This window comes from Pholis gunnellus (genome assembly GCF_910591455.1).
Source record: "Pholis gunnellus genome assembly, chromosome: 9".
Classification (NCBI taxonomy): Eukaryota; Metazoa; Chordata; class Actinopteri; order Perciformes; family Pholidae; genus Pholis; species Pholis gunnellus.
Window position 1 is genome coordinate 8,371,473 of NC_136535.1, and position 24,815 is coordinate 8,396,287.

The 24,815-nt window shown below is 40.9% G+C and overlaps 1 protein-coding gene across 1 annotated transcript; it reads left to right on the forward strand.

Annotated features, from left to right (window-relative positions):
- Positions 1-680: 680 nt before the first annotated feature.
- Positions 681-23,614, forward strand: LOC306701135 (1,4-alpha-glucan-branching enzyme-like; the record flags this gene model as incomplete). Its single annotated transcript, XM_079166389.1, has 5 exons — positions 681-690; positions 983-1,167; positions 4,927-5,057; positions 12,710-12,827; positions 21,480-23,614. The coding sequence occupies 5 exons, from the start codon at positions 681-683 to the stop codon at positions 21,540-21,542; spliced, it is 507 nt and encodes a 168-aa protein (XP_079022515.1). The 3' UTR covers positions 21,543-23,614.
- Positions 23,615-24,815: the final 1,201 nt, after the last annotated feature.

The window sequence follows — 24,815 nt, forward strand, 5'->3', positions numbered from 1 at the left end:
GTCATGCATCTTACTCTGTCTCTTGTCTGTGCGTTTCTTCCTTTGCCAGGAATTCAATTATCCTGGCTGTTGTTTTATGATGTTGTGGTGACATCTGATGACGGATTCATTATGTCATCTCCGGTGTGACGGCATTGTAGCAACAAGGGCCGCTGTTTCCTACACTTCGGCAGTATGCGTTCAGCTTTGCATCTGGACTGCATGACTCCTCCATTGATGCTGCTAGTCTGAAGTTTTGTTTTTTTCATTCGAGCCCCTCGCTGGCTTTCCCCCTCTCAATTAAAGGATGTTAAAGAAAAAGGAACAATCTTCCTGAGTAGTTGCATGAAAAGAGCTGCAGTTCTGGTGGTTGTGAGGCTGCAGAAAAATTCAGATATTTAGTTTAACGCTGTAATAAATATGAATTAATCAACACTGTGATGAAGAGAGATCTCCTGGAGAATTTCCTTCCTTATTTGTGTCGGATGAATGAAAAGCTCTGAGCAGTTTCTCCCCGTTTCCAGCATTGGCTTGTAGTTTGCTCTTCGTTATGGAGAAATAATATTTAAATATATCCTGGTGAATTATTTTTGCATAAATTTGTTTGAAGAAGTCAGACTCAAATGAAAGCTATGGGATTTATTTGCAATGTTTTCACTAGTGTTGTCGGGTTTTTTTTCAAGTTTTATTCATGAAAGGGCATGGTCCTGGGTGACAGGAAGGCTGGCACACTGTAGATGGTGAAAACGATTGCAGGAGCATTGTGGCTCTGTTTTAATATGGAAGAGTACTAACCTCTGCTGGGGTTATACGAAGGTCACAGACTGTCGCCCGGGCTCTGGTCGCTTTGATCTGTCTTCTTTTTGTCTTGTTAAAAAAAAAATGCACAAAACCCGAAAAAGAACCTCGCATAGCGCGGCATGATAGAGTATGCTAATTCACAGAGACTGTGCGCCTTCCCCTTCATTATGTACGTTCTTTAATAACGCACTCTGTGTTGCAGGGAATGAGTTCGGCCATCCTGAGTGGCTGGATTTCCCTAGAGAGGGGAACAATCAGAGTTACCACTATGCCCGGCGGCAGTTTGACCTATTGGATAAGGATCAACTCCGCTACCATCAGCTCTACGCCTTTGACCGGGACATGAACCGCACCGAAGACAAGTACGGCTGGCTGGCTGCCCCACCTGTAAGGACATCACACGCTCACTGTACAGTAGGCATTGTGCAGACACTCTCAATGACAATATAATGTTACAGCACCATTCTTTAGCCACATGCAGAATATGTGATGATGTCTAGTGACCCAGCAAATTGTTCATAAAATGATTTAGCTCTGATAAGATTATTTTTCAAGAATGAATGCATTTCCAAAGCCACCATCTTTACACACCTGTTCAGGTTTCTTCTTTCCACATTGGAGCAGTCAGGCAGGTGATAAATGCACCATAAGGAGAGTTCATTTTGAAGATGTCTGTTTCTCTGGCTGCTGTCAAGGTGAACAGTAATAGATTTCACTCTCATCCGGCAGCCTCTCTCTTTGCCTACATTTGAAGCCCACGAGAGAAAAAGAAATTATGTTTTTTTTTTTTCTTCGGGGGCCGGTAGCAAAGTAATAGGATAATAATGCAAATGGAGAGTGTGGCTAAATTGACAGGGATTAGAAGTGAGTCTGTGTAATTGATTCAAAAATACCCTCCCTCACATCCCCGGGAATCAGTCGTCAGATTAGAGCTACTTCACCTTGCTGCATTACACTCTGGCCTGGGTATTTCTCCTCGACAGACAGACATATGCAGCAGAGGAGAACATCTATCAGAAAGCATAATTAAGGACACGTCTGGTTCACAAGTATAATTTCTGTATATTGGCCTATCAATCAGAAGTGTGTTCTGACTCAGGGGAACCGTTTACACCCGGATGAAACGGAGCGTTGGAGGTGAGGCAAAGGAAAACGTCAGAGCCTGATTTCTGAGCTCCTTTGTGGGAGGGAATGCTGATCCCAAAGGATGCAGCTGGCAGGGAAGATGCATACATTTGGCACCAGTGCTGACCTGCTACACATTGGGTGCTGTTTTTTCTTGGCTTTTTCAGTGCCTTCAATATGTGAAACCACTTGGATGACAGCTCTACAACGTATATCTAAGACACCATCAAATGCTCTCATGTATAAAATGATTCTCTTATATTCTCTTATATTTAATATTAGCAGTCTTAAGGTTGTCATTATGCGTAAAGCTCTTGGCTGCTAGGGAACAGGAAGACCATCCATCACCAGGACAATTCCTGAATATTGGGCTTTATTACAGATACGTTGAGTTTACTCTTTTGAAGTGTACTTGACAAAAAACACTAAATTAGGGCAGTAGATGCATCAAATACCAGAGCAGATGTGCATGTACTTATTTATCATGTTTTCCTTTGCTATTATCATGAAATAATGTTTTTGGTCACACGTGAGACAAAGTTCTGTTGTAAGCTGCCAATTGATTCTTCTGTGATCACTAGAAATGTTTTTACAGGATGTTATCAGGATTTCATACTTTTTTGCCTCTAAATTAAGAAGAAAAAAAATCTCACAAGAAAACAAAATAATTCAAAAGCTATCACAAACCACAGTTACAGTTTCAGAAAACAGATTCTCACAATGTAACTGCTGCTACAAAGTACGTCTACACTTGGGCAGTATATCTAGGGGCCGTCAATTCAGTCCAAGTTAGTTCCGAGACCAGGTCTATGTGAAGTCAAGTCTGAATCGAGGCACATTAAGGCCTATTCCAAAACCATTTAAAATGGGTTCGTCCTGTTTACAATGAGGAGCAGACAATACACAGAACGTCTGTGCAACTGGTGTTAAAAGACTAGAAATGACAAGAGGGAAGAGGTGGAGTCAAAGTAGACGCATGAATCAAAATATCCAATATGTAAAACCTAAACCAGACTGAAGCAATAGATAATAAATCAGTTTCTGTAGCTGACCCTGCGCTCCGGTCTCAGACAAAAATGGCTTATTCAAGGATTGATGCAATATCAGAAGAAGACGTTGTAGAGCATCAGTCACAGATAACGCCAATAACTACACAGAGATTCTGCTATAATAACCAGATGAGAGCGAATCCTCTGTACAGCTTATCAGTGACATTGCCAAGGTAATCATGCTTAGAGGGAATATGCTATAGCTGGGTTCAATATATCTCTGTGGTGGGAGCTTCCAAGGGCGTTTTGTAGTTTAAATGAGAAGCAGAGCGATGTACTGGCAACTCTCCCTGTTGTCCCAGGTGTAAGTGAACTAAGCTGAAACGGGAACATGCAGGGACTCTGCTTAAAAGTGTGAGTTGTGCACGCCTCTTTGAAGATGTGCAGCTGTGAGCTTTAAAAGGCCAAACTCTGGACATAAGCAGAAGCTCCAGTAAGTGCAGAGATAGCATCACTTGAGTTGTTCCTCTGTGATGAAATGTAAATAAACCAGTACACGATGGCATCCAGAGTAGTCTGTGTTCTACTTATTCCAGCATTACTTAACTGGGATGCAAACCATTCCAGTTATCCATTAGATTTAGGTTATAACACCAGTAAATGAAATACTCTATCTTAATTTGTAGTAGTAAAAGTGGTCTGTGTATACCAACAATCACATTTTCGTTAAAAGGCATTAAAACGAGTATTTTCTAAATTGAGGTCATTGCCTATTTCTCTCTATGATTCGGTTACATAGCATTCCCTAATACATAAAACATTATTTTCCACCTCATATTCAGCAAAGGGTTACGTCTTTAAATGTATATTCGATGTCTCTTGTCTCCCCCCAATACATAAAAGATTTGCTCTGCCGAAATCAACGTTGAAATACAGTTTTTTCCACCAACTGTGCCGGCTGCACCTGCAGCGGACTTAACTTAGGTTCCAGTGGAGAAAAGCAGCTATTAGGAGGGTCACAGTTTTCGGAAATGTTTCATTTGAACGGTAGTTTCATTGCTGAGGTCACAAATGGGGCTACTGTAGGGATTAACCCGGCTCTCATTGTCATTGGCTTAGTTTCTCCCAAAAGTGTTGTTTCAGGTCAGATTGCTGCTGCATGCAGAGACAGAAAGGGAAACTTAACACACTCTTTGGCCTAATGTTGAAACTATGTCAGTATCTTACGGCGGTATTTTTCTTGTCGCACACTTGAAAATTATAGGTTCATTGATAGTTTGTATTTCTCCAACAACAGATTCTGAATATAATCACAATAATTTCATGATCACCGCCAAGTCTGTTCATTGCATATACATTTATTTATTTATTTATTTATTTATTTATTTATTTATTTATTTATTTATTTATTTATTTATTCATTTATAAGTGAGAATAAGTCAACTGTACTTGTTCATCGCGTCGCAACGATGCAGGTTATGTTTCTTTCCCGATGCTGAAGCAGTTACAGGCAGCCAGAGAAGCTTGACATTGCTCCAAATTTGTGGACTTCTCTCGTAGAAATGGACTTACTAAAAGACCGTCTCCTCACTCCTCACTCCTTAACCTCCGTCTTCTCCGCCGGTCCAGTTGCAGGGGGGTGCTTATCTTCTCGTTCAGCCGTGAATATGCTTCCCTGAAATTGGCTTGGCGAACAAGACACTAAAAATAGGGGGGTTGGGTGACATTGATAATCTCTGCTAATGACACGTTAACAGTAGCTCGCTCCGCAGGAGAGTGGTGGCTTTATCATGTGCAGCTGTCTAAAGCTGACAGCGTGTGCCTCGCACTATCCTGGGCCGCTGCGTTCTGCTGATGAGTGCCACCTCTATATAATGTGGGAATGTTGCTCCGTCTATTTGGAAATGTGTAGTCCACTGATATAATGTGCCCCATTATAACTCTCTAAATCCAAGATGAGAAAGGTAATGACTATTCATGAGGAAATATTTTATTAGCCTTTTCTCTCTCTCTCTCTCTTTTCTCCCTCCAGGCCTTTATCAGTGCCAAGCATGAAGGGGACAAGGTCATTGTGTTTGACAGGGGACACGTGGTCTTTATCTTCAACTTCCACCCAAGTAAGAGCTTCCAGGACTACAGGGTGGCTGCAGAAGCTCCTGGAAAGTATCCTTTCAGGTCTCATCTGTCACGTCACTGCTCCCTCCTTTCAAATCTTCTGACATTGGCTTTCCTCTGTCGCGCCACAGTGCACACTCACACTGCCTCTCAGAGTAATGACGTCTTTGTTAGCTACTTCTTTCATACAACAACATGACTAATCTTTTGGGCTTGACAAAACCACTGACTGTTTCATATTTCAACAGAGGCAGTACATGCCTGTTAAAAGGGACAGACATGGAAAGATGGGGGAATTACATGATCCGTGTGCACGTTCACACTTTTTGGGAAAGGTGTATGTGTGCGCAGCATTTTGGGCCAGAGTGAGGTGAGGCAGGTCATCGACTATTTGGTACATTCATGGTCCTCAGATGAAACGTTACAAAACACCCAAAGTAGATAAGATGTATCCTCTATCGCCACAAATAAGTCTAGGATTGTCTAAAACGGGGAACCACATTCTCATCAGATCAGCTGCACTTTCTAACATTACAGTGCCACTAGTGTGGCTGTATGAATATTTAAAGCAATATTCAGTATTTCCTTTCTTACAACAAACCCCATGAAAAGACAAAAACCATTAGCCCATTAGTCCGTCCTTTAATACTTTCCTACTTCCCCTGCCCATTTGGTTTTACTGAAAATGTTAATCTTGAAAAACCATGATTATAAGTCATGATTATATATTTGGTGGGTTTTTTTAAAGGCTAATTCATTTCTTATGAACAATAAAATGTCCCCTGTAGTTTTTAGCAAATGTTGCATTTGTTGGGGACTATTTTCAGCTGCGGATTTGGATTGCTAACCCTGTCACAGTGGCCGTGTCATGGAAAGTGGAAAACAGTGTCAGACTTTAGTAAATGTGATTTGTTAAGACCTGTGATTGTGATGGCAGAGACTAATACTTTTGCGATGTAATATGAGCAGTCACTGTTGAGAGGGAATATGAGTCAGTTGTTTATGGGGGTGTTGGTATGCTATTACAGAGAAATAACAGCAGAGCCCAGTGATTCAGAAAGCGCTCTCTTTAGAGGTATTGGCTGTCTGTCTTCCCAGCGAGCAGCACAGAGGAATTTAATGAGTTCCCCAGTTGTGATTACAGCAGGTTTAATGATCAGGGATGTGAACGGGGACTGAAAGCTGACAGATTTGTATTTATTATAACGGGACATCACTCTCTTCTGGGGCCCACCGAAGCCACCGCCAACGGTTTGCTGCACGGACACGAAGCTGTGTTGCTTCTTCAGCTATGCCTTAAATAATGTGACGGCGAGCCAAAACGCAGACAGGGTTTGTTAGTTTTCTCTGGATGCCCGTGGTTCAAATCACTGCACATGAGCAATTCAGTCTCAAATGATGATGATTCGATTGGCTGACAACAAGGCTGTTAAACAGCGGTTGTTCCTCTGATTTCTGCATTTGTTTTTTGTTTTATTTAGATGGAGAACGTGATGATTCTTTCTAATTATAGTCAAATAAAAATAAAAGGTTTTAACAATGATATCAACAAGCAGTATGTTTTATTACGCCTCAAATCATTTAAAGAATTGAGGAAAATAATTTCATTGCATTTTGCCTGGTTATTATATTATTATAATGTTATAGACAGCCTGGGTAGCTTGATTATAACGGTTTATGAAAAACAATACAAAAATCTCTATTGCAAGCGTTAATCAACAAGTTAAAAGATGAAGACAAAAAACATGAGACCGAACAATAAACAGGTTTATTTGATTAAAAGTAGTCCCTAATCTTTTAATATCAAGCGTTAATTGTAAGCTTGTTTGATGTGCAGTAATTGTCCTTTCTGCCTCGTGTTTTCGGCTCTGCCTTGATGGGGTGAATCTCGAGCACACCACTAATAGCCCGACTGCACAGTGTCTGTAACACCGTTTCTGAGGGTTTATTTTCATTTAGATGGAACCACATCTTTTCCTCCTGGTGCTTCTTTTGATGTGTAAGGAGCGGCCTCAGACACTTGGTGGGTTGTGAGGAAATGCAAATAAATGTGAGGGCAAAGCTCTGGCTGTCATTATACAGAGACACAGTAAACACATAAAGGCAAATGTGCTCTGTGTGTGCGTGCGTGCGTGCGTGTGTGTGTGTGTGTGGAAGGTAAATGTGGCGTGTGTATGAGGAGATGCAGATCCTCCGATGGGAATGTGTGCAGAGGATCCAATTAGGAGAGAAGACAGATGAAAGTGCCACTCCGAGCTTGTCTTGTTTACCTCCTCTGCCTCTAAGAGTCCAAAAGTGTTTTTTCATTACACTCGGCTGTCATATACTTAAACTTTCTTCTACCTATGAGGGTCAGGGATGTCACTGTGGAGCCCCACACCACTGCTGTATCTGGAAATAATGGCTGGATGCAGCTGACCATAGTGTGCACCACTGAAAATGGATCCAATAGAGGGTGTTATTTCAACCCTGTCTCACTAATGACTCGTCAAATACCGATGGTTGGCGAGCGCCCTTGATAGCACCACACGGGGCTTTCCTCTAACGCCGGCGTAAACTCGTGCAAAACCAAAAGTGAACGTTTTGTCACGTCAGTCGTTGGTCACTCGGTAGTGACGCGAGTCCTTTAGTCAGTCAAGTTAACATCAACTACACTCCTTTCCTAAATCTAACTAAGTGGTTTTATTGCCTGAACTTCCTGTGAAGATGAAAGTTTATTTTGAAAAGACTCTCATGAAAGGAATAGAAACTGACACGTCTCCCACTGACACTAGAGGGGTACCTAAAGCGTCAGTTTGAAGTTTAAAGCCACTGACTAAGCATTGGTTTTTGATAAGTTGGGAGCGAGAATGTGTTGGTTATATGGCAAGTTGGTTATTATATCAGAGGGCATCCCTCCCCAGCTATGGATCTACGATATTAAATGACCTTTTGTTGTTGTCCGTCACATGATGGATCTCAAGGTGGTTCCTCTGTTTGCTTGTTGTATCATTTTCAAAGTTAATCTACTTTTAAGAATGTTGCAGAACTGCTTGAAAATGTATCCAGTTTTGCATAATACTTCAGTATTAGTTATACAGAGAAAATTGTTGTCAATATGATGAAAATAACTCTCGTGCTTTTGATGCGGTTCAGATGAGTTGCAGCTAAAATAGCTGCTGGTTTTACTGTTTACGGTGCAACGTAAAACTGAAAGTATGCCGTCTTAACTTTGAGATAAATAACAACTCGGCTGCAATATAGTCGTCATCCCTTGGTACCGGGCCTTAGTTGAATTCACAGTGACCTTTGGCCTCTTCATATTTTTAGACAAGCCTATCTTTTGCTTCTCATTGTCCTCTTCTGAATGTGTGTGTTTTTTTTTTCTCTCCACAAGAAACTGGAGAGAAAGTGAAGCCGAAAATGTTGGCCATTAAAATGCACTCAACGTGAGCTTTTCGACAGGCACTCAAACCATCAGTTTTTTTAAACTTTTTTTTTTTTTTTCTCTGTGAATCGTGGTGGACACATTCTGTAGGCACTGGGCTTTATCTCGCTGGTTAGAGTATTTGAAATCCCAGTTGGATCCCGTCATGAAAGCTGTACCTGTCGGGGCAGATTGGTCTTTGATTTACACTGTGCCAAAAGGCAGTTGAGATTGTGTCAGGTCATCATTCTCCTTTTCTGTCTGAGCCGTTCCTTGAATGCCGTTTGGAATAATTCAACTACAGGTGCTGTGACACTAACAAACTAGAATAGAATACACACAGTTGTGTGCATGGGTGACAATAATTTACTCTATTATCTAGAATGTACCAGATAAGGTTTCTGAAAGTGGGAAATATGCATCCATTTTCTTGTTTTGCCACAGCAAGCTGAAGGATGCGTCGAGATGGATCGCTTAAACAAAGTTGCATTACTTTTCTCTGCGGCTAGATATCCACAAACATCCTCATCAATCCGGAGGCTTAATCTGAAATCCAAATGTTCAATCGTGTTCAAAGGCTGTAGATGAATAGAAGCACTGCATTTATTTCAGGCAGTAAAGGGAAGTTACAGTTTATCATAACTTTGGTCTTATTTTTGCACGATTTCTTTCGATTATGATAACACTGTACGCAGAAAAACAATTTGGGAACATGATGATATCAACTCAGAAAAACATGCTTTATTTGGAGGTAAAATAAACCACAGCTTTGTTAACGTCTACAAAACAATAAAAGACACTAAACAGGTAAAGTAAGAAGTTACCTGGTGCACAGATAATAATCTGCACCCCAAACTCCTGGGTAAGTAATTTACTTTAGGGCATAAAGCACATTACAAAATCCCCACACTCATCAACCACATCAGCAAAGACAGGGAATCATGCTCTCTTTCTGAATTGCAATAATCAAAAGTGTGTGTTCTCATCACATCTCTAAGAGTCTAGTTTAACCGTCCGGACAGTCAAACACCAAAAGGACTCACTCAACATAATTGGCATCAATGAAATCCCTCACCTCAAACTAAATACAAAAAGCAGACGGAAATGTACCGAAATGTTGGTAATCCCCCTCAATGCACAGGAAAACTGTTTGGTCGGTCAAAGTTAATCCAAGATGTCAGTTTGTAAGCTGTGATGAATGTTAACAACGGACTGATAAGTTGACCTTCTTTGCACTTCGTTTTGTGTAAAACGTGTCTGATCATTTGTTGTTGCGCTTCTTGCTTCGTTCAGTTATTAACTTAACTTATGACATCTGAGCCATCTAGAAGAATAATGTTTTTAGTTTTATTTTCTGGACAAATGCATTAAAGGATGCTCATCTCTTCTTATAAAGTGCATGACAATGGTCGGTCTAGATCTCTCCAAACGTGTTTCACAACTAATCAACGCAGATTAGTTATGCTGAAGGCTGTTAACAGCACTTTTAGGTGTCATGCTCTTTATACAAAGTGATGCAATCTCTTTAATTTGAAACGAATAGTCTTAAAAGGGTTCTCACTTTACATCACTTTATGTAAGTTTCAGCGGAAGGCAGGGAGAAGTCAAGTCTGAGGGGCTAAGACGTGGCGTTTAAAATGCTCGCAAGGTCGAGCCACATTCTTCAGATGTGCATGCACATCCAGCTCGGCTCTTGTTCACCCACATCAGGTTGCTATTACTTTCATAAAGCCAGAGAAAAACGACAGGCTGATGGAGAAACTAAGTGGTGGCTCGGTCTGCAATCATGGTCATGGCCAGATTGTTTTCAGGTCATCAATGGCTCTAATCATCAAGCTTCGGACTGCCATCTTTTCTTTCTGCTCATTGGGCAAAATTGATTGTGTTCTTAAATCATTCCCCTTTATTCACAAAGGCTTTATTGATTACAATACTTTACAGCTGCACTGCAAGCTGTTGTTGCCGCCGTCTGTAGCCACTAACAAAGACGTAATCGCTCAAAGCCTCCAACTACCAATTTGTGCTGGTTCTCGCTTCCTTGCAGAGAAGTTTGCCAAGGAACTCTGAATTACTGTAACTATGCCTCATTTCCAGAGCGCTCTGTGTCACCAACATGCACTCTTACAGTGCACATGCAATCCACATGACTGGAAATGCACAACAAGCTGTGTTACTTGCCCTCCAAATCAGTTATTGGAAAATATTTACAGTGCACAAACGTATCCCATGCACTGTTAGAATTGGTCAATGTCAAGGTTTTTATTGTTTGCATTTGGAGGATTAACCTTTGGAATCACATGCATGCTCAGCTTCCCAGAAACCTTTTAACCCCTGGGAGGATATTTCCATATTGGTCTGATAAATATCATACAGCCGTCAGAGCAGAATGAGTTTGTTCTGTCAATAAAACACCAGAGCAGTGGAGGTGTAGGGGGGGGGGGGTCTTCCTCCTCAGGAGAAACAATGCACAGAGCAGCACTTCCTTTTTGAATCATCACTATCTAAGCAGGCAGCAAAAGCAGAATTTCCCTGGCTCTGGGGCAGAATGAGGCAGTGTTTGAGGATCGCAGTCTACAATATTGCCTATGGGGAGATCAGGTGATTATTCAGCCAGCCAATTAGGGAACTGTTTACATGTCTGCTCCTCTCACCTGGTGGTTGTTACAGTACCATCCCTTTAGAGCTCCTGTACCTTAGAGACGGGAGTAAATAATGCACTGGGCAGATGTTCACGGGTATTTACATTATACATGGACGTCAGGGTGTACATGTAGGCTACTAAGAACTAGAGGAAAACTGCCTGGAGGGAAGGTTTCTGTTAAGCATATATGTTTATGTACATACTTGTCGAAGTGCACTTTCTTGCATTTTAAATCGGGCTCTTAAAATGTCTTCCATATTTTCTCTGACATTAATAACGACCTTGTAACTGATTCCGACATCCATCCTTTTTCTTCTTCTTCTTTTTCTTGCCAAGCAACAAGATGTGAACTGTGCTAATGTCGAGCAGTTTGAAGAAACAAAGAAAACTCCGCCTGCCTTTCTTAGACAGTCTTTTGGAGCTCTTTCTTAACAATTTCGATATCGCATTAGTAGTCTGCATCCTCCATTTACCTCTGCTGTAGGGCATAATTCATCATGCGATCGATTTGATCCTGCACTTTTGGGAAAAGGTGAATGTATGCTGAAGCCCTCACTGGAGCATATGGCATGATTTACATATTATATTTCATGCAATGTCTTTCCATCTCTGTTCCTCCTCAAGAAGGCACATGCTTTATGAGACTGCATTAACGTTATTTTGGAGGCTGCCGTCAGTCAGCTCTTCGGTGTCTGAGTATCCTTCGCCCCTCCGCCACACACACACACACACACACACACACACACACACACACACACACACACACACACACACACACACACACACACACACACACACACACACACACACACACCTTTTATACACGTTCAAAAGCTGCTTACAGGTTTGTTTTCCATCTATTTAACTATCTCAGTGCAGCGAAGAACCACCACCCCGTCATGTTTTATTGTTTTACAGCTTTGAATCACAGTGGATTCAGCAAGCTTTTTTGACAGTGTGCATGAGAAATATCCAGTATATTCCACATAAAGTATACAGTCTTACTATAGTAAAAAAGGGAGATATTTGTTCTGCAGTTTGTTGGATCAGTATCAGACTTGAAAGCAGAGATGCCTTCTTGTGCTTTCACCAAATATCCACCTCAGTACTTTGTCATTTACATGTCGAGTTGTACTTTATTTGGCTCCATTTGTAGTGATTTGCTCTGTTTGACATTAATGAGTTTATTTTTCTTATTCTGTGTCAAAAAAGCTTAATTAAACCACCGTGATTCAAATAACAAAACATGAAAAGGTCCTAGATGAGTGGAGACTTTTTCGAGACGGTGTTTTTGTTGTCAGTCATATGGATCACCTTTTTGATTAAATCATTATTTATGCAGTGAAGTGGATAAATTAGACAGGCAGGCAGGATGGCTGAGCCATGGCTGAATCACTTTTGTATTTATGTTCATTTCAGGCAACGTTCTCTTTGTCTGTTAGGGCTCCGCTCTGTCACTTTGTAGTGCTGCGAAGGGGAGATGAATGCTGATGGATGCGAGGATTTCAATGAATATAAACCAGCTGAGCACTGCTAAACCAAGTCTGAACACCAAAAGCACTGGTGATAAAACCTTCTCCTGTGCTTCTTACGTCTTAGATCTTATAATCTAGTTTCCCACTGCTATTGCGCCTTAACGTCAATCTTTGTCAGATACAAAATCAAGCTGGATTCGGATGAGGCTCTGTATGGAGGTCACGGACGGCTGGACCACAACACCGAGTTCTACACCGAGCCGCAGCCCTTCAACGGTCGCCCCAACTCCATGAAGGTAATTCTTTTTTTTTTGACTCATCAAAGGTCATCTTTTGTTGAACGTCAGCGAGTCCCAACTTTGGAGTGTACTCCAAACATAAGTCCTGGGCCATTGTTGTCGAGTTCAGTCTCTAGACCACTTTAATGCTGTATCACCATCCCACTCCGCATGCTAATTCTAAACATGGTTGGAGAATGTATTACATTCACACTGGAAAAAGTGACAATATTGAGTGTGCTCAAAAATGTCAGTATGCATACTAAATGATTTTGAAGTGTGCTGTTGATGGACACCATTGTCCCACAATGCAGTGCACATATGTAATTGAGGAGCTGCTCACGGCTACAAAATATCAAAAGCAGCTGTGGGTGGGGATGATGAGACGGCTCCAGAAGTATCTCTGGAAATACAAAGTGTGGGATTAAAAACTTTGGACAAACATTTTTGCTTTGTTGTGTCCAAATGTATTTTGCCTGTAGCATTACCAAGTCAAATGTCATTACAAAATGTAGCTGCATTCATTTCCTGAGTACCAACTGCCTGAATACTTGAATACATACTGTCGAGATGTAGGGCATGGCTTTGATCTTGCATCCTTATTTTCATTTCAGACATTTTGACTTGTCAGGTGTCACTAGAAAAAACTATTTGATGATTGCATTCTTGTCGGAACATATTTGGACTTGACGTTGCAGGAAAGGCACGTGGTGTGACTAATAGCCTTAGCAATGACTCCGTTCCATTAAGGTGTCCCAGTAAACCACACCAATGAGTACCTGGATCCTGATACTGGTGCATTAAAACATAATGCAGCATTCATTTGCGTGATTAGTTGCACACCTAAGACTCATGACATAAGTGTGTATCCGGAGGATTAATATGTAGATCCACTAGTCAACGGATGAATCATCCGAATCATCCCTGGTCGACACCAGAATATCTTTCTTTGAGCATTTCCACAATGTAAACATTAATACACAGGGGATGGTTACTCTATGCTGACCTTCACATGATGAAGAATAATGAACAATTGTATCTTGCGGACATACAGTTTTAATTTCTGAGGAGGCCCATAAACAACGCTCTGTAGAAACAGGCTGTACATTGTAGCCGTGATGAGGCCGTGACTTTCTGCTTCCTATGCGTTAAAACATCTCCAGTTGGTTCACATTATTATACATTAACAGTTTATAACTTGTAATGCTTGCCAGTTTCATTAATCAGTTGGATGCTGATGGTTTTACAGCAGTTTAGCGTTTTCCTTTATGCACTGAAAGAGGTGTACACTCAACCTGCTTGTAGCAATTACAAAGTATGATGAAATGGCTGTCAGTGTATTAATGTTTTGTCCTTTAATGTTTCGTGTTTGATTTCGCGAATCAATTTAATTAGCTCGAAATGGAGTTTGTAGTGAGAGGATCCTTTCGAGCCAATCTAATGAGGTTTAAGTGTGTTGTCATGAAAGAGGGCTGCCTGTTCTGGCAAAAAGCCACCATCTCCCCGGTCCGGGCCTCTCGGCTTAACCACTGCTCTATAATTTAGTATCTTCCTCATTAATACGATTAGCTTTTAATGCGGAATCCAGAAAATGATCAAATATGCCTGCATAAGGCTCGCTATGTCTATCAGGGGATGGTATCCATTGTTTGTGAATATCTTATTTGGCTTGTATGTATTTTGCTCATGCTGGCAGTCATTGAGCATTGTGTGAATCTGATATACACACCTCTTTCAGATTCCCCAGCAAACGATGTGCATTATTCATGTTGTTAGAACTTACCTTTTTATGTGCACGCCTCTTAAGCTCACACGGCATCACGGAGGGGAGAATAATATCTGGGAGAATGAACCACTGGGCTTCCATCACGGAGATTGCTTTAGGCTAATAGCATGAAATAGGTCGGTCCTTGAAATATAGACAGAAGCACTCCTATGCATTTTCAGCAGAGTGCTTGAGGATCTTCCTCATGTTTGCCTCCTTTTTTTTTTCTTGATGTAATTTTTGCTCAATCAAAACACTGAAAGGCAATAGGATGTTTATGAATCAGGTCAGGGATAAATTAGCGAGGATCAGCACTGATACCTCAACTCTCCAACTGTAACTTGGCTGATTGCGCGCGTTAGATCTTATGTTAATTAATGCGTGAGGACCGTGACGTCTGTGAAGTGGTCTGCACAGTCATCATCTCACCCTGTGGTTTTTCAGTTTGTTTAGTAGAATAATAAATATCTCGCGGCAGTGCACTTCAGCTGTCTCAGGTGGTACCAGAGATGACATAGCACCTGATAAGGTGCCTGTTTATCTGAACTCAACTTGAACCTCCTCAGATCAATACTGAAAGTGTTGCAGTTAATGGACGGAGGATATTGCTCCACATGTATATTAAGAGTTGGACGGAGCACTTTAATGCATCAAAATGTGTTTGGAAAGACTCACACACTGCCATTTCGAGCATAATTTCAGCATTATTTAACCTTTTCGAAGCCTCTTCCTCCCTCATGCAGACAGTTCTCCTCCATCGTATTAGCTTAGGTTTCGTCAGATGAGGACTCAAATTCCACATTCTCTTTAAATCTCTTATTAATTCAAACACCACTGCTTCAGCCACGTCCCTCTTGGCCAAAATGTGAAGTTTAGTTAACAAGTCATCTGCTAATGTCCATCATGGATTAATGGGGAATGAAAGGGAGTGAGAGGACCGGGGCCGACAGGGAGTCAGTCGGCAGGGTGGGGACCCTTCTGCACATACTGTAACTCCTTTACAGGCTCCCTCGTAGAGATTGCACAGGGAGACTGTGGTCTTGCATAAGGATGCTTCCTCTCCTCCTCCCACCTACCTGGTTATGACAAGAATAATCCGATAAGAGCCTCTGCGGGGGCTGTGCAAGGTGCCCACATCGTCCATGTTTTATTTAACAACTGTTGCTTTCAAAGTCTGCGCAAACTTCTTCTTCTCCTGTCTTTTTAATGGGTTCGACGGTTCTCCAGCTTCCTCGTTACTGAGCGATAATAAACTCTCGTATCTCCTCAGACTGAGGATGCACATAATTGGATGAAGCCAGCAGAGTCGAGAGCGTTCCGGTGGCTCGGTTGGCTGCGGCGAACATCGTGTAACGCTAACGCCCTGTGTTTACAAATGTGGTCCTGGACTGTTGTTGTGTAACATCTCTTTAGCACTTTCAGTCCTGTCTTTCTATCCATTATTAAAAAAAATCAATAAAGAGAAAGAAAATCACGCACCTCTTCACAACAAACCAAAAGAAATAAAGTAAGAAAATGGAAGCTGTTAGTAGCTGTTAGAAGTGACACGGATGGTTAACAGGTTCTACAGTGAATACAGAGGAGTTCTGCATGTTGTGGTAGGTGTTGGTAGGCTGCGTCTGTCAGGCTGTTTTCAGTTTAAGAACAAATATCTTACTGGAAAACAAATTAAACGTTTACATGTCAGTATATGCTGCGTCTGTTACATGGCTTGTTAAAACTATATATCTTATTTCCCAGTTAAAAAAAAATCTAAAAACGGTTCATAAATCTTAATAAGGGCTTTATTGTGAGTTAATAAAACATTAATTTAAGAATTAAGCTATTACTTAGGACTTATACATTCTTTGATAAAAAGTGCCTTATTGGGAAGTGGTACTATTGGTGAGAAATGATTCACATTTTAATTTGTTTTAATGTTTGCTATTAATTAAGTGCTGTAAGTAGTTTAAAATACCATCTATACCTAAAATGAGAAAAGGACTGAATCTGAGCCCACCAGCAGAGCTAAAATCACACTCTTTGCTAATGGATTAATTAACGTACAGATTTTGGCTGCTTGTGGAAAACTGATATCCAGTAACTGTGATATCCCGCGTCCCATATGTATGCATATATCATATGTGATGTCCTTCAGACCTGCGGGTCAGACTCTCTGGCATGACCAGCATGCTCACATGTCTCAGTAAAATAAACCTTTTATGTTTAGTATGTTTGTCCTTGCACACCTTTAGATATAACCTCATTTGCATTTTAAGAAATTCAATATTTGTATATTTAATCTGAATCTGCTGAGTGCCTGTTGGATCTTAGTGATTTGAGATGGGCCTATTTTACTTAAAGCGGCTAACAATTGACAATAATGATGTGTTAAATGGAAATGAGAGAACAATGTGACAATGTGAAATGGGTCTCTTGTGAAGATGAACCTACAGAGAATTATCACCCAAATCCTTTGCTGCCCTCGGCTTTACGGAGCTTTTCTAAAGAGTTTGAGCTTGTGTCCTTCTATTCACGGTTTCCACTCGCTCTCACCGCTCTTCAGCACCATTGTTTTTAAGTATAAGGTGTGTTAGTAGTTTTATTTCATCCATAGCTATATGAATAGAGTGAGTGTTTGAACAGCTTGCCATGAAGCTGAATAAAAAAAAGCTGAAAAATATGCTGTTCTCTTTATGCAAATAACAAAATGCAGCTAAGCCTTCATCTGAGTGAACTGACAGCTTGATATACTCAGCAGGGCATTTCATGAGAATCTCACACATCAAGGACTACTGCTATTGAATGGTTGCAATTTATTCATTTAGCAGGTCGAAAACTTAGTGTAGTCAGGGACAACAACTCTTCATGTGAGAAAATGGGATTTAGGTTTAACCTCTTCTGGTAATTTCTCACATTTACAGTTTTGTTTCAGTGTTCTAATGTCAAAAACATAACCCTAAGAAACACTGATGAATAATTAGGTGCTTCAGAACCTTTTGATAAACTTTGCATGCATCAAAGGGCTTGTCTCCTTTTGACAGATTCACAAAAAGTAATTAAGTGAGGAAGAAAAGAAAAATGAAGGAAACGTAGACTGCTTTTAGCGAATCATCAAAAGCCGTAGATTTCCATCAGAAAGATCTAAGGCCCGGTGTAGAAGTGTGAACCTACAGAGTAAAACTAACGGGACGTTGAGGGCCCGCACATACAAATATGCAGCACGACTAAATCCTCTTACACGTACTGTTCTACTGTATGAAACGCATGCACTGTACACAGGCACTGTAATTGTGAGGATACATTTACAGAAATGTGAAACAGAGTTTTGATGTTTAGTCATTTATCATATTTTGCTTCGGCTAATAAAAACACAATTTTAAAGTTGTTAGTGTAAATCTTCCGGTAAACCGCAGACTTTTGGACGATCAAACAATTCCGCAACCGGTGGAAAATGTTGAAAAAAACATTGTGAAGCAAAGTGGCTCCTGCCGTTCCACTTTTCCATATTTTGACGTGATAAACGTCGTGTTAGGGCTATTAGCCGTGTAAACGGCTAATATTTGGTGCATGTAAACATAGTCTGTGTTTGCTCAAAAAAACGTACTAATTCTCCATTGTGATCTTGTTTTTCCATTTTACAGGAGCTTAATGTTTGGTGATCTTTCCTAATAGTATGAGAGCGTAATAGTAAATGATGTGTTAATAAGGATCACCACATTCACTGATCAAGTGAGTAATGCATCCAAACAGACATGTTTGGACACTGTAAGATCACAGATAGGAAGGTTGGGCTCTCTCATGAATCCTTTATCAGCGTGTTTGAACATTGATCATATTGAGTATTAGCCCGAAGGCTGGACTCTGCTCTTAAAGTGAGACGAAGGTCCATGAGCGAGTTATCCGAGATGATACAAGAACAGCCGTAAGAAAACAAGTTAAAATAAAAATGGACAAACAACCTACTCTAACGTTCTACTAATTCAGAACATGTACTCTGCTTTACTTCCTCTTCATCTCGTTTTTAGTTTTTTTTTGCAGCTCTGATATTAACACTTGGAAGAAATTGGCAGATTTGCAAAGGTTCTGTTGTACAGTAGCTGCTGTTGTATCTGGCTGCTGTAAGTAACTGCTGTTGTTAGATCTGAAATGTGGTTTATGTGAGTCTGCCGGTGAAGTGATAAACACCTACTCCAAATGACTCATCACAAAGCAGCAGAGGCTTTATGGAAATATTCAGACAAATCCAGTCAGATGCTTGAAGACCAGGGTTGCTTGTTGTGCGTCGCCTTCTAAAAACGTTGGCAGCGGAATGTGTGCTACACTGATGAAGACTGTGTGACTGGATGTGTGAGCTGAATAACATCATAACACTGTAGGTCAACCAGGAATGTGGAGTCATTAGCGCCGAGAGCAACGGTGGGTTTCTAGTATGAAAATACAACTGGTATTTGTAACTGAAAGTAGTCTACATCAATGGATGAGTTATGAGGCAGTGGGCCTTTTGGGACACGCAAAGGGTCCCCCACCCGTCTTACATATAGGAGGAAAGAGACATCTACACCGCTGTGTCATTCTCGTGTGGTTTTGTGTCTCATTCTAGTCGTTTTGCGTCTCTTTTTGGTTGTTTGGCATCACTTTGTAGTCGTACTGTCTCTCTTTCTGGTTGTTTTTGGATCACTTTGTGGTAGTTTTTGTGGTGTTTCTACGTCTCTTTGTGACCATTTTGTGTATATTTGTGGTCATTCTGCATCCCTTTTGTTTTGCACCTATTTGTGATCATTTTACGTCTCTATGTGGTCGTTTTGCTTCTCTTTGTGGAAGTTTTGTATTTCTCTCGGGGTCGCTGCTACAAAAAAGTCACAAAGGCTTGATTTTAAATTGCATTCCCACAAAAGGATGATGTGGCATCAACAAACAAATGTTGCAAACTTGATGTTCACGGTGATGGATTCCACAGCTCAAACAAGTTTCAGGGTGCTGCAAACAGATTTTAATATTGTACGGAAAATAAGCAAATTGAATTCTGGAGCACAGAGAAAAATGCATTAAAATGTCTAAGACACAGCAGAATAGTTTGCAAAATGGTTAGCTGAAATATAAAGCCATGTAAATGTGCAAAATCCTCGTTAAAGCCCTTTTCACCATTATGCACAAGCAAGCTGAATCTAAACCATCTAGTCTACTGTGTAATGAGATCAGTGTCCTTGGATCCGTTCTCATGGGTGGTTTTGTTCTAGTTCAACTCAATATAAGATTTACTAAAATGTAACATAATGGGAAATATTTGACTTTCTTCACTGTGTCTAGTCTGAATCATGACTGTGAACGGGTCATTTACAGGAGGTAGTATGTATCTAATTTATAACACATTCATGTTGTGACGAGTAACATGTTAATGAGAATTTCTTCCGCTAATTGCAGTGCCAACATTTGTAACTATCTGCTGGTCTTTGTTCACAAATTGATTTAGAATGTGTCCCTATTGCGATCTATTTGGTGGAAATGAAAGCTGTTGACATATTCCTGGTTAGGCGCAGTGGTAGCTTTTGTCTAAACAGGTGCAATGATTTATTCTGCCTTCCCGTCTCTCTGCGGTGCTTCTGCATGGGGACTCTCCCACTGTGACTGTTTAATTAGTCACCAATGTCTGTGTCAGTGTTTCAGTGCCGAGCTGCTCGACTCCCTCGGTGACAAACTGTTGCCAAAGAAACACATCCGCAGCGAGCTCAGATCCACTGATGCCGAGGGGCGGCTTGAGGAGTTCAGGGGGGTGATTGAATTGTTTACAGTTCTGTGCTCTTTTTCAGTTTTCTGTTGGGAAATATGGCATCATTTATGTCTGCTTGGCTTTTCCTTTGGCATAAATCTGAAATGACTAATGGTACACTGTGGCTCCTTGCCTCCAAACGACACTGTGAATATCAAAAGGATTGATCAAAGACTTTATTAGCTACACCTCTCCAAAATAACACCCTTACGAAGATTTCTTTGTACTTGTGCATACAAGGAATCTGACATTTCCAGGTTTGGTTTCTTCTCTTTTTCATCACGGTGTGCTTAGTTTTTTTGCTGACATGTTTTTTTTTTTCTTTAGTCCACCAAAACCCGGGAGATGCTCGTAGCTCTGCTCATTCCCACTGGCAGATTGTATCTTCACAGGATCTCAAGTTTACAGTTGATGCACAGCCAACATATACAGATGATAAAACGCACAGTAATTGCATTGATTAGCGATTTCAGAATTTGGAAATTATAATTATTTTCTTTTTGGCCCCACACTTATGGTATGATTGCACATTTGGGGATTGTTCACTTTAAAGCACAAGCTTTAAAAACGCGATAAAATGTTAATGAATTTGACACAGATTAAGTCACTGATCAAGAAATTTGCAGCACCAACGACGCCGGCACACGTGGTCTCCATAGCTCAAAGCTGAAAATGAAATTCTAGAGAACCAACTCAGACACAACTTTAAGCTGCAGATCTGCTGACTCCAGTGCCACCCAGAGGTCCTAATGCAGCTGCAGCTCTGTCACACTCTGATTATACCTCTCTAACCTTGGCAGTCCTCTTCAAACACGGCTGTGGTGTTTGTCTACCGTCTGCTCTGAAGAGTTATTTTTTCTGCTCAGATCTGAATATCCCTCTGAAATACAAGCCTCACCCTCTTCTTCACTGTTCCCCCGTTTTTTTTTGTCCTCCCCTTCATGTGGCCGTCATGTCGACCTTGATTGTGAGAAGCAATCACGCCTGGTTATCGAGGCACCACCAAGTGCCTCCGTGTCTGACTTCTAAAGAAGGATAAACGTGAAGATTCAATAATTTCCAAAATTGGTGATCTTGTTAGCATCCTTAATCTTCAATTGTCAACTCACTTTTCTCCCTACCTGCTTCCCTCCCTTTGTCTCTCCTTCTCTCTCAGGTCTACATCCCCTGCAGAACCGCTATTGTCCTGGCCAACGAGGAGATAGATTACTGTTATTAGAGGATGATTGTCTCCACAGAGACCAGGATGGAGAATGGATTCCAACCTCAAACTGAGTGTTAACAATCACCTTCATCTTAAAGTGTCAACCTTGCACACCACCAAAACCCACTTTTTGTGTTTGAGTCTTTTTTTCTAAATGGGGTGGGGGAAAAAAAGCAGTTTGAGCTTTTGTGCTTTCAAACTCCATCTGCAACCATAGCTGCTGTATAACCCCATTTACTACAGATTGGTCCATTTGGGAAGCCTCCAACCTAACCAGCAGCTAGATGCTAAAACTTAAAACCCTGCCGAGTCCTTCCACCACTAGCCAGCAGCCATTTATAGGCTCTGTTGAATTTGGCGTGCCATCTGAAGCACATGACCGGCAACTGTGACAGAGAGGGAAGCAATTCATCAAGCATTCAAACATGATGAAAGGACGGAGAAAATAAGAATATTTCAGAATGTTACGTATGTTGATAACAAGTTTACTTGGTTTAATTATGTTGTAATTTAATACAGATAGAATGATGGTGTCACAGACACAAGGAGATTTACAGTATTACAATTTACATTGAAATTCAAAACGTCCAGGTATTTAATCACCGGTGATCCATCTTTCATAATTTGCATTTTGGGACCTTGTACGTATAAAAAATATTGCAATTTGCACAAAGTAATAAGCTGCTTTGAATTATTATACTTTTAATGGGTATCTAAAACAGTTGTGTTGGAATCTTTGAATTAATGCAGCTATTGGGAGCATTTATGTGGTTATTTATGGCCGTGTTATTTAGCCAGTAATTTGCAGCTAAAGCAAAGTGATAAAATCATCTAATTGGGATTGTTCACGGTGTGTTGCATAATGCACAAGTAACGTATTTAGCTGAATTAGTTTTTCTTTCCTTCCACTTAAGGAAATGTAAAGCATGGTTTTCTCCCACAGTAGATCCCATTAGAGTAGTTTATGTCGTGTATTTCACTAAATTCTTCGTAGTCTACTGAAATAAGTTTGTACTGTAGAGGAACGCATCATTTTGTGTGGGGTTTTACAAGTGTGACTCACACACCAGACTACTTTAAGATACCATGATTCATGTGCACCACGTTCATTAAATGCTGCAGCACTCCTTTGGGATCATTGCCGGAAACACAGACGGAGCCTAAATCCACGCAAAACGACGTGTGCCTCTCCCAATTAGCTCAGACTTTTGTGGCTTTTGTCTCAACACGCTTGATGACTGAACATCTCAAAGAACAGCTGCAATGCAGATCACTGGGCTGTTATGTGTGGAGATTATTGATGAACTAAAACTGGTGATAGGTGACTGTTTTTGTGACTGCTGAGCTCAACCCAACATGTCATTAAAATGGTCTTTCCAGAGGATTCATCCTTTGGAATTATGTTCCGCAAACGACTGTGATAATTGATCTGTCTCCAGCCTTTATGTTGTCACGTTTTTCTATAAAAGTCCCCGATTTGCCATATGAATGGCTGTCTATTGGACAACTTTCAGCATTCGCTGCACGTTTTATCAAAGCAATACTGTTATAAGTGAAACGAGCTGATTTTGAGCATCCCAGATGAAAGCTAACGCTTTGATTCACTGGCATAGATACGGTAATGCTGTGATCCACACCTACTGCATTAGCACAGATTCTCAGCCATTTAAGCTGTGTATTGTAGCATATGGCAGGTTTTGATCTGCCTCCCCTGCAGCGGAAGAAAACAAATTCATATTCGAGACCATCCGTCTGTGTTTAGCCAAAAAGTATCATGAACATGTCATTTCTTTTTGTGTTAGACTCAGAAATGCCTTATTTTTTCTCCACCCTTCGAAAAGCACGGAGTGGATCACTGCATACATTTCAAGCAACGAGGTTGCGATTGATGTGGAGTGTTTAATCATCTTTCGTCTGACCCAATGTCATTGTCGTTTTACCACCGCCAACATGAATTATCTGTATTTGTTCTCAAAAGTAAAATTGATGTCTGATCCACAGTAACTATTGCTGCATATTTCTTTCATTATTAGTAATGATAATAAATCTGTGCCTCTCCGGCCACAAGAATAAATGTGGATGAACTAGATGTGCAACCTGACTACTGATTCTGTCCCATCACACACTTCTGTGCTTATGTGAGTAGGAGAGTACTGGACCAGACTTTAATAAGGAAAGCCCTGAAGTGTTTGGGACGACAAAAGTAGGACTCTACCTTGCACTCTGCACTCCAGAACATAAAGTTTTCAGTTTCCATTCGGTGGCCAGGGAAGCTGTGAAATGTTGTTACGGGACTATACAGAGCAGCCGCCTCAGTGGTTCCCACAACCTGATGTAAGGGGGATGAAAGACAACTCATCAGACCGTAATACTTCCATTTCTATTTCCTAGGCATCCTCACTCTGTTCACTGGCATCTATAAAAAGCAGCTTTTTTATTAACAGCTGCACCATGAAAAGCAGTTTGGGAAGAATGCTGTGGTCATTTTTTAGGCTCTTTTTCTTTTTTTAAATTCTTCTCATTCTTATTCTTGTTTTTTCTGTTTCTGGTTGACACACATGTTTACTAGTTCCTGGGCGACTCACTTGGTTTAGGTACATGTTTTGAAGCTGCATGACATGTCTCGTGACACTTTTCAGTCTCTTCACTGTCAAGTATCTAATAAAGGCTAATGCCTAAACTACATAAATCCCCAACCCTCAAGCAAGCCCTCTGGCCTTTTCCAAAAATGGCTCTCTGTAACTTTAAGAGTATTCATATGCTACCACGGGGGATGGTTTGTACAACTTAATGCAGTTCAATCCAATTACCATGCAAATTTGTCCACAATAGACAAAATAACAGAAACACCCTAGCATTTCGCAACACACGCACACAATGTGTCCTCGACTTCCCCTTCGTTGAATCAACACCTTTCTGAAACGGTTGCAGCTAACCAAGCTGAAAGCTTCACAGTCTTGGATGTTGCACTGATATTTACGGTGTTTGAGTGCAACCCCTGTAGATGACTGCCCTGAGATATCCAGGACATGTCGGGTGTACTGCAGCCTATACCTGAACATATTTTATAAGTAACCCTGAATGCACAGAGCGTATTCTGTGTTGTAACAGGTTGTCTGTTTGTATTTCTTATGGGCTCACAAGCCTACAGATGCCTGGGGGGGGGGAGATCCTGGAGAATGCAATATTGTCAAAGTCAGAATTGGGGCTCTGACATGCACAAAGAAGATGTTTTCGGAGTTCGACCCAGGTGACTGCAAAAGTTAGGGATCTCGCAATGGAGGCTGC